The sequence below is a fragment of the Tetrahymena thermophila genome (assembly GCF_000189635.1).
Source record: "Tetrahymena thermophila SB210 genomic scaffold scf_8254548, whole genome shotgun sequence".
NCBI lineage: Eukaryota > Ciliophora > Oligohymenophorea > Hymenostomatida > Tetrahymenidae > Tetrahymena > Tetrahymena thermophila.
In genome coordinates this window covers 1-10,742 of record NW_002476319.1, presented here as the reverse complement: position 1 = coordinate 10,742, position 10,742 = coordinate 1, and the positions used below count along the sequence as shown (strand labels likewise).

General features: G+C 24.9%; 2 protein-coding genes across 2 annotated transcripts; both read left to right on the top strand. All coding sequences in view use genetic code 6, as the record gives it.

Annotated features, from left to right (window-relative positions):
- Positions 1 to 4,126: 4,126 nt before the first annotated feature.
- TTHERM_00314870 (SNARE ykt6) lies at positions 4,127 to 4,735 on the top strand (the record flags this gene model as incomplete). The annotated part of the gene is made up of 1 exon (XM_001021278.3): positions 4,127 to 4,735. One exon carries the CDS (start codon positions 4,127 to 4,129, stop codon positions 4,733 to 4,735), a length of 609 nt encoding a protein of 202 aa, XP_001021278.1.
- Positions 4,736 to 5,608: 873 nt separating this feature from the next.
- TTHERM_00314860 (NAD(P) transhydrogenase subunit beta) lies at positions 5,609 to 10,013 on the top strand (the record flags this gene model as incomplete). Its single annotated transcript, XM_001021277.3, has 11 exons — positions 5,609 to 6,196; positions 6,362 to 6,739; positions 6,847 to 7,087; positions 7,139 to 7,348; positions 7,411 to 7,869; positions 7,925 to 8,006; positions 8,055 to 8,624; positions 8,678 to 8,775; positions 8,834 to 9,156; positions 9,217 to 9,566; positions 9,623 to 10,013. 11 exons carry the CDS (start codon positions 5,609 to 5,611, stop codon positions 10,011 to 10,013), a joined length of 3,690 nt encoding a protein of 1,229 aa, XP_001021277.2.
- Positions 10,014 to 10,742: the final 729 nt, after the last annotated feature.

The window sequence follows — 10,742 nt, the reverse complement described above, 5'->3', positions numbered from 1 at the left end:
ATTCGTAATTTGCAATTAAGGAGTGTCACCTTACAATTATCTAAATTAAAGTTGAATGACACCTTTTCCTATAATATAAATTTTCGGAGATTCCAAGCAAGCTGAGAGAATTTTGAATATTTTTTAGATTTTAATATCTAAATCTGATACTTTCTAGAAAGTTACTATTGATTACTCTTCTTATATAAATAGTGATAATTTATTAGATTGATCTATGATAAAAATTGTATTAAATAATTTAGCGTGAATTAAAATGACAGGTAGACTCTAGGATAAATCGATTTAACTAAGAAACTCCAGCTTCTAATCTAAAATAAATATTTTATTTTAGTTATCGAGTAAAAATACTCTTTAATTATCTTCAGAAACTGAGAAATTAATAAATTTCTACAGAACTTATTAACTCTTGAATCTTTAATTAATTGGAAAGCTCCGCGTTTGAACTTAAAAAATGTATAATATAGATTCCTCTAAAATCAGAAGATTAGTATTGAGGAAAACTTAAATTTATGTAAGTTTTGATGAGTTTAAAAGAAAGTAATTAGTGTCATCGTCATCTAAAATATTAATAAAATACTCTAAATTTTCATCAGTTTCAATCGTAAAATGAACATTTTAACTCAGTAAATTCTAAAAGTAAAAATTATTGCTTGATTCAAAATTGGCTTCGCTTATTTTAAATGTGTCAAACATGATTATTTCAGTATATCTACCTGTTTTAAATTCTTACTCGATTTTCTATGTCTGGAAATTAAAAAAATATATGTTTCTTTCAACCCCAAACATAAGCAAAAGATTTTTATCTAGAATTATTATGCTTTTCTACTTAATTCTTTCATTTTTTTCATTTTTTCTTTTCAAATACTACTTTTTTAAACTAACCGATTTTATGTCATACAAGTAGACATCTCCATTTTATTTTAAAAGCAAAAGTTCTTTTTCATTTTGGTTGTAAGCTAAGTGACGAATTCCCTATTGTATAGGCAGCTTAGAGATTTAAACGCCAGTAGCTAAATCGAATAAGTTGATGTTATAAAAGTCAGATGAAACCATCAAGTTTAAATCTTCATCTATAATAAAATTATCTTAAATCAGATCAGGATATTCATATCCTATTTGCATAAAGAGAGAGCAGTCCCTAACTTGCTTGCAAACTCTATGCAAATTGTCCTCATATTCATAAAAATTTCTACATTGCGATTAGCATTTTTGAGTATTGTAAATGTCAAAATACATATCCTACAAACACTGAGATACACAAATCTATTTCTCCTCATCAAAAACAAAACCATCTTGGCATTAAATGCAATAGCCTTTATCACATACTAAACAATATTAGCAACCCTCTTATTCTTAGTTCTCCACGATACTTTATAGAGAAAGAACTCTTTGATTATTTTCACTAGCAGTTTTAATTAAAGTAAAGCTAAATTAAAAAATAATCAAAAGTATGAACATGAGTCCTTTTAAAATTATAATAGTTTATCTTGCAATAAAATAAAATCTTTTGTACTTTTAATCTATAAAATTTATAATATTTCTAATTTTTATTATTTCTATTGTAGAATTCAATATTTATTTAGTCTACTAAAAATATTTAAATTATTTAAAAAACCTTATTTAGATTTACCTCTAATTTGCTTTCTTGTATTAATTAAAATAATAATAATTAATTTCCCCAATTTTAAATTACTAGATTTTATACAAAGCAATTACTAATTTCGTAATGATTTTGCTTTAAAGTTTCAAAGAGTGAATTTTCTAAACAAGATTTAAAATTTCCTGGAAAAAAAAAAATAAATAAGTAGCATTACTATCTTGAAAAATACATATCTGGTATATAATAATTGTAAATACTGAAATTTATTTTTTAATGAATAAATAATTTGGTTATTAATTATAGAAAAAATTTTTAAATATTAAGTAAAGCTTATTTAAACATTTTCTAAAAATTAAAACATATTTTGTTTTCATTTGAACTTAAAGTTCTTAACTCAACAAAACTAATTAATTTGTAAAAAAGGGTTAATAAAATTTAAATATTTATTAATCTGACTCATAAAAGAAATATCCAAAGTAAATTTAGCAGAGATATATATTTTTAATTACAAACAAAAAGAAAATCTTTTACAAAAATTTAAAGGAAATATCTTTTTTCTAATCTGGGCTCTTTTATATTATTTACAGTTAATCTGTGGTAAATTAAATACAAAACCCAATCTCATGCTTTTGTAAGATAAAGAAGTAATAAAATTTAGTTTTTTTTAAATGACTTTACATTAATTGTACCAAAAGAAATTTAATTTTTGTATTTTTGTTCTATAATATGTTAATGTAACAAAATTATTTAGAAGTAGTATTTTTAATTTATTTAAAATATATTTATTTGTTAAATTTATATTTTATATTAAAATTTCATTAATGTTGCATTTTGTAATTCTAATGTTATTTAGGTTACAGAATTTTTCTAGCTATTAAAGAGTCTATAAAAAACTGTGTATGAAGTAAGTTTTTATTTTTATTTAATTCAACAAATAAAATTATTGATGAATATTTTCAAAAACGACAAATATCATTGAAAGCTAATAAATATTTTTAAATAGATGATTTTTAACAGAAATTAATCATTTTTCGCTTATAAAATCTATTTCTTTTTGATTTGTTCATCATCAAAAATTATTTATATTATTTTTAGCTTTTTAAATAAATAAATCATTAAGCTTATAAATCTTTTATAAAAAAGCACCAAATAAATCAAAAAAGATAAATATGATTTTTTTATTTTAATTTAAGCTTAATTTTACTTACAATGATTTTTAAGAACTCTTAAAGCAGATATTGCCATCATTTTAAAAATCCATTTGTTTTTATGGTAAAAGTTTTTTAAGAATATTTTTGTTTCAAAGGTTATTTTATAGTAAGAATCATTAAATAAATAAATCAAACCAAAAAGATATTTTTAGTTTATATTTTTATTAGAAGATGCAAAATTTAATTTAGCTTACATTTATTTGAATTAAAATTAGTTTCTCAAAGTGACATCTACATTGATTAAGTACCTTATTAAAACAAAAGTCATTATCATAAATTATATTTAGAAGAATAGCAACAAAAATATGAAAAAATATTTACTTATTATTTCTAAAAAATATGAGCTTTTAATTACAAAAAAAATATTTAATTCTACTTTAAACAAATATTAATAATTAAAAACTTAATAAAAATAAATTAATTGATCAGAAACAAACAAATAAAATTACTATTAAAGCTAATTTTAATTTATAAAATTTTTAAAATTAACTTTTATATCTCATATTATTATCTAAACAAAGAGCAAAGCAATTTTTTAAATTTAATTTAAGAATTCTGCTTACTGAGGATAATATTATAATAATAGAATTAATCTAATAAATTTATTTTTTTAAAAGAGTATGATTTATTTGAGACGAATTACATCCTACACATTTTTAAATATATTAGATTTAAAATAAAATTAATTTTTTAAAGTACAATAAAAAATTATTTTATTTAAACATTCAACTCTATTAAAAATAGATTTAATGGATATAAAACTTATCATTATTAAGTATTAATAGAAGCGATATATCACAGACAATATATGTCGTTAGATATTTGAGTTTTTTAAAAATATTGATAAATTTAAATCTAAAAACCTTTTTAGAAATTTTCTAAAGTGATATTTGTGATATAATTTATGGTTGATTTTTTTAAATATATTTTATTTTTTAAAGAAAGAATTATCTTTTCCAAAGGTGCTAAATGTGTATATGATAATAATAATATTTTTAACCTACAGAATTGATTCTAGAAAAAAAATTAATTATAATTTAAAATAGATTACATGTATAATATGAATCTATATGTCTACATGATTTAACTAAAATTTACTGATAGATTGAATAAATAATTTTTTTCTATTTTTGCATTTTTATCCAATAAAATACGGTTCTATTTATTTTGAATACGGAAAGAAGATTCTGAAATAGCAAATTTTTAATTAGTTTAAAAGATTTGATTTACTTTTTATAATTTTTTTAAATAGAATAATTAATGGATAGCTTTTGCATTTTTTATAAGATTAAAGTTCTTGAATATAAAATAGTAAATGAAGCTTATAGCAATATTATGTGCTTGCAAAAATTCTACTGATAAGTAGGTATATATACCAATTAGAGAATATGAAGATAGTTCAATTAGTGTTTTTTAAAGAGGAAAAGTTAGAAATTTATTTAAATTCATTGTTAGTGAATCTTTTGTGGGCATTCAAAAGGGTACAAGGCACGAAGTAAGACATGAAGATTATCATATTTATATTCTCTCTTCTTTAACTCATGATGTTGTTGCATACGCATTCACATAAGGAGAATATCCTAGAAGAGTCATATACAAAGGCTTAGAAAAAGTTCTTGATGGATTTTTTTCTTAGCTAGCAATTGGTTACTAAGGAATAAAATCAGATGAAAAGATAAAAATACTTGCCATATAGTAAATTCTCAAAGATTATTCAGATCCTGCTAACGTAGATTAGTTAACTAAAGTCCTGAATAAAGTAAATGAAATATAAGTTATACTTCATGAAGATATATAAAAGTTGCTTGAAGCACAAGGCGATTTGGGTATTCTAGTAGAAAAATCCAAGTATCTTGATAATGCAGCAAAATAATTATACAAAAATTCTAAGAAAGTAGATAAAAATTGCTGCAGTATCTTTTGATAATCAAATAAATTTTGAATTTGTCAAATTTATTGAAAATGATTTTATTTATTAATAAATAAAGGAAATTTTAATTATTTTAGATAAATAACTTAATGTATTAATAACATTTAAATAATCTACCTATTTTTGTTGATTTATTTATTCTTAAAACTTTGTAAATTATTTATTTACTTTTATTTTATTTGTTTGTAATTTCATTTAATTTATTCATTGATTTCTAAAAATATTTTAAATTTAAGCTGAAAATAATTTTACTTGGATCATATTTATAAATATAAATTATTTGGAAAACAAATAACTTTTACTTTTATCAAAATTTGTTAAAATGGTTTTTTTAAGAAATAATTCAAAAAAGAAAAAGAATATTTTTCATAATCTAGTTAAATATTTATAAGATATAGATTAAATTTAAATAATCTATTTATTTTTTTGTTAATTTATTTTATTTATTCTTTCTTTTATTTTTTTATTATCCAATTTTTTATTTATTTTTACTATTTAAGTCTTTCATTTGATATAATTTAATTCACAAATATCTTAAAATATTTTAAATTAAAGCTGAAAATAAATTTACTTGATAACTTTTAAAAATATTTATTATAAATTAAATTATTATTTATTATTTCTATTCGTTTTTATTAACAAAAATTCAAAAATCCGTTTTTATTAATGAATTCTATAATCAATTTTATTAATCAAAGCATTCAATTATTCAAACAATAAGTCAATCAATCAATCAATCACCTTTTTAACTTACTAAACAAATACAATATTAATATTATCAAGATTTAATATTAAGAATTTGACTAACAAAAACACTACTTTATTGGTCTAATTTGATTTTCAAACTAGTTTTTGTCTACAAAGAATATGTTAAGATAACACTAAGGTTCTTTTAAAACTAGAACCGGGCACTAAAAGCTAAAATTAATTGAAGAATAATCTCTTCCGCATGAGTCTTCTGAAGGATTACTTGATTATTTTAATTTTTCAAGTATTAAAAAAAAATTATAATCTTGGTGTGATAGTATTGTAGACAATGATACAGTTCATAGATTTTTGAGTAAAATTGGTCAAAAAGATGAAGATAAGGATAGTAATGACAAGAGTTAAAAAAACTAAGATTCTAAAGGAGATGATAAAAAAGATAATTCAGATAATAAAGAATAAGATGATAGTTCAACAAAGACTGATAATTCTAATAAAGAATTAAAAGTTAATAGAGTGACTGATTTCCAAAACGCTTCATATTTTGCAGCAAGTTTTATGTTTATCTTAGCAATTTACTCTTTCAGTTCTGCTAAGACAGCCAGAAGGGGAGTTTTTATTGGTTTAGGAGGTATGATTTTAGCTATTTGGGCTTCATTCTTTTCAAGTACTTGGGATCTAGGAGATTCTTTCAGATGGTTAGTTTCTTTTCTTGTAGGAGGAACTATAGGTTTATTTGCAGGTCTCAATGTAATAATAAATTTTTTACTAAATCACAACAAAAATAACAAGCAAATAAATAATTACGTTTTTTATATCTTACATTAAATCCTTATTTATTATTCTTGTTCTCTCATTTAGAATGGATATTTTATAATTTTAACTAAAATATTTTTATTATAATCTAATTATTAGGCCAAAATGTCACAAATAGGTTAAACTGTATGCTTACTTTAAGCTATGGTTGGGGCTGGTTGTTTTTTACTAGGGTTAGCATAGTATGAACGTTACGAATATTTGAAAGTAGAATTTGAAGGCTTTGGATCTATTTAAACAGTAGTAGTATGCTGGTTGGGATCCACTCTCTTTTCATCTACTTTGACTTCTTTCTATAAACTAGATAAAAAAAATCTGGCTAAAGCACCATTAGAAACAATTGGAAAGAAAAGAGATTTATTTAACACAATCGTGATCATTAGTATTGTAGTTTTATCTATCCTTTACATCTGGTTTAACTTTGGCTGGACTCTTTGGGTAATCATCTTCCTCTCTCTTTACATTGGTTGGGGATTGGTAAAATTATTAGATTTAATTCAAATAAAAAAATAATTTTGAAAAAATAGTTTTAATTTATTAATTGATTATTTTAAAAAAATTATAAATATTTCATTTTAAAATAGACTGTTTCTGCTTAACCCAAAGAAATGAACATTGTTGTCCCTTGTTAAACCTTTTTAACAGGTTTAACTATTGTTTTTGTTGGTTTTATGCTTGACAGACATTATTTATTGCTTGTTGGAGCTCTTTGCATAACTGGTGGTTTATCACTTACTTTATAATCTGCCAAAGGATTGAATGTAAAAGTTCACTAAGTTTTCTTCAAGAGCTGGTCAAAAAGCAATGCCGATTCAGAAGCTTCATGTATAATTTTTTTATTTTTTATTAATTTAAAAAATTAAATTAATAATACAGAAAACCATCACTTTGGATATCATAACTAACTCATCAACGAAAATGATTTAGCTCATGAATTGCTTTATAATGATAAAATTGTTTTTGTCCCAGGAAATGGTATTTATCAAACGAACTCTACTTAGGCATTAAGTGAAATTAGTTTTGCTCTTTAGCATTTAGGAAAGCATGTAACTTTCTGTGTTCACCCTTGTTCTGGCAGAATTCCTGGTAACATATTTATAAATGACCAAGCAGCAATTAATTAAATAAATAAATTATTTTTTTAAAAGGACATATTTAAGCAGTTTTAACTTCATTTGATATCCCTTATTCTAAGATCAAGCAAATGAATGAGGTAGATTTTGCAGAATTTGATCTTGCTGTTGTAATTGGAGCTTATGAAGAAGTTGATCCTGATAATTTGAATGACAGACAGAGCAGTAATTATAAAATGCCCACATGCAAAGTTTGGGAAGCCACTAAGGTTATTTATGTAGAAACTCAGATTGAAAAATATAAAGGAAATGGATTATTTGATAAGCAAAATATCTCCGTTATGAAAGGAGATGCTAACAAACTTTTATCAAATATTGTTAAAGATTTCTAGAGAAAAGGTTTCACTGATATGGATCCTGAAGAGAGAAGTCTTATTTTATAAGGAGTAGCTATTTAAGCTCAATCCAATTTAATTCCTTAATAAACAGCCAATCCTGATGACTTAGAAGATCTTGTAAAGAAGGCAACTAGAAGTAAATAAAATTAAAAAAAAAATAAAAAAAATAATAATAATGTTTACTTAATTAGTTTTAGGTGTTTATAATGAATAATCTGAAAGCAACGAAACCAGAGTGGCCATAACTCCATCTGCTGTTAAACCTTTACTGAAGTACTTAAAATCAATTTTTTTTTAATTCTAATTAATTTTTATTTCTAGAAATGGAGTTCATGTTTGGATTGAGAAAGATTCTGGAAAGTCAAGTGGATTTTCTGATGAATAGTATTACAAAGCTGGTGCAAAAATAGCAACAGCAAATGAAATTTTCTAAAATGCAAATATTTTAGTTTTTATCTCTTAATTGAAAGATAAGTAAATTAACTAAATTGGTAAGGCTGTTGAGTTGCTAGTTGCTCCTCTTGGAAAAGAAAAAAAATAAGTTGTTTCTAAGCTAGCTAAAAACGAAAAACTTACTGTTGTTGATTTGAGTGATATTTCTCCTGAAGTTATACGTGCTTAAAAGCTAAGTACATCAGCTAATTAAGAAACCCTTTCATGTTACCGTTCAGTTTTTGAAGGTTTTTATCACTTAAACAAAATTGCTCGCCCAGTTTATAATAGTACTGGAAGATCACCTGGTGCTCATGTCCTAGTTATAGGTGCTGACCATTTAGGCTTAACAGTAGCTAGCATTGCTAAATAGTATGGTTCAATCGTAAGGGTTTATGATAGAAGAGATGGATTGAAGCATTTAATTAAAAAAAGTGGTTTTATTCCAGTTGAGTTTGTGTAAATAATTTTTTTAATAAAGAAATATTTCTTTAAAAAAATATTTTTTTTAGATATGAAATAGTAAATAATAGCCCAAATCATGTTGAAGAAGTTTAAAAGAATGCTCTTAAAGAAGTTCTCAAAACCACAGATCTTGTGATTACAGCTTGTAAATAATATAATAAAATTTTCCATGAGATTAAATGTTAATTCGTTAATAAAATTAGCTTTCAAGGATGATGGATCTGCTACCAAAGTCTTAAATGAGGAATTATGCAGTTTGTTAAGAAGAGGGTCTGTTATTGTAGACTTAGCAGCTGAAAAGGGGGGCAATACTTCTTTAACTTAGTTAGATAAAGTTAACCACGATGTAAATTTAGGTATTCATGTTATTGGTTACAGCTTTGGTAGCTATTGCTAGAAACTCAATAGATAATCTAGTGAACTCCACTCTCTAAGCATCAACCACCTTTTCAATTAGATTTTCTTAAATAAAAATTTAGAACTTGGCTTGGTTGATTTACAAGATGAAACATTAAGAGAAGTCTGTGTAAGAATTTTATTTTAACAAATATAATTGGTTTTTAATGATTATTACTAATTTATAAAGTACTTACACACCGGAAAAGATGTATCAGATAGATCATTTAAAAAGCACTAACATGATCATGAGAAATTAGCTAACGAAAGTGAAATCCCTGATTAATCTGAGCAAAAATTAGTTGAAAAATAAGATAAAGAAAGCGATAGAAAGAGTATTGACATTCAGCATTCAGAAGCTTCTGTCCATTTAGATGGAAACAATGATAAAATTTCAGAGGAAAATAAGGAAAAAACATTTGGAGAAAAGTTCAAAAATACTCTTAAGAAAACCGGAGAATATTATGAAAATTCCAAAGAGTATGTTCTTAACTTTGTTAGCGACTAATTCAGTGAAAAAAGAGAAGAAGAAATCAACAAGTAATCAAAAAATTATTTAATTTTAAAAATATTTATTTGTTTATTTTAATTGTTAGGAATCCTGGTGTTTTTGCTACTTTATTTACTGTGTTTGTACTTATCTTCTGTCTTTTCTTGGGAGTTTTAACTGACAGTGAATTCATTTTCCAATTAGGACTTTTCATTCTTGCTTTATTTGTTGGTGATACTGTAATTAAATAAGTTGATCCTGGTTTGAATGGACCTTTGCTATTATTTTTGTAAACATTGAGTGGAAGCATTGGAATAGCCTGCATGCTTATCTTCTCATAAGAAGATAATGTTGCTTTCTTTTCAGCCTTTACAATAATTGCTACTGTTGGAAACATGCTAGCTATGGCTTGTGTTGTAGGAGGCTTTGCACTAACAATCAGGGCTGTTACTAACTTTACTCCAAGAGAATACAGATAAATAGATAACTCTGAATGATACATATTTATAGTCTTAAAATTATATTATAAAAAAATATAAAACAGGCCTGTATTATTATACTATATTTGTTTTATGCTTTATAGAAAAAAAATAAATTAATTTTTATTTCTACAATTTAAAAACTAAAATTTATACCTTGAAAAATTTAAATATCATTTGTTTTTATGTTCAAATATTTTGTCATTTAAAGGTTATTAAAAAGTTAAAAAAAGTAAATGAAATTTATTTTTGATGGAAAAATTATAATTTTATCATATCTTTTTATTAGCTAGCTAGTTATTAAAATGATTCACGATTCTAGTGTTATATTTTTACAATTTATTCTACTTATTCTTTTTAAATTTGTATCTTAATTATTTCAGAACACATGGGGGGTTGGGGTTGGGGTTGGGGTTGGGGTTGGGGTTGGGGTTGGGGTTGGGGTTGGGGTTGGGGTTGGGGTTGGGGTTGGGGTTGGGGTTGGGGTTGGGGTTGGGGTTGGGGTTGGGGTTGGGGTTGGGGTTGGGGTTGGGGTTGGGGTTGGGGTTGGGGTTGGGGTTGGGGTTGGGGTTGGGGTTGGGGTTGGGGTTGGGGTTGGGGTTGGGGTTGGGGTTGGGGTTGGGGTTGGGGTTGGGGTTGGGGTTGGGGTTGGGGTTGGGGTTGGGGTTGGGGTTGGGGTTGGGGTTGGGGTTGGGGTTGGGGTTGGGGTTGGGGTTGGGGTTGGGGTTGGGGTTGGGGTTGGGGTTG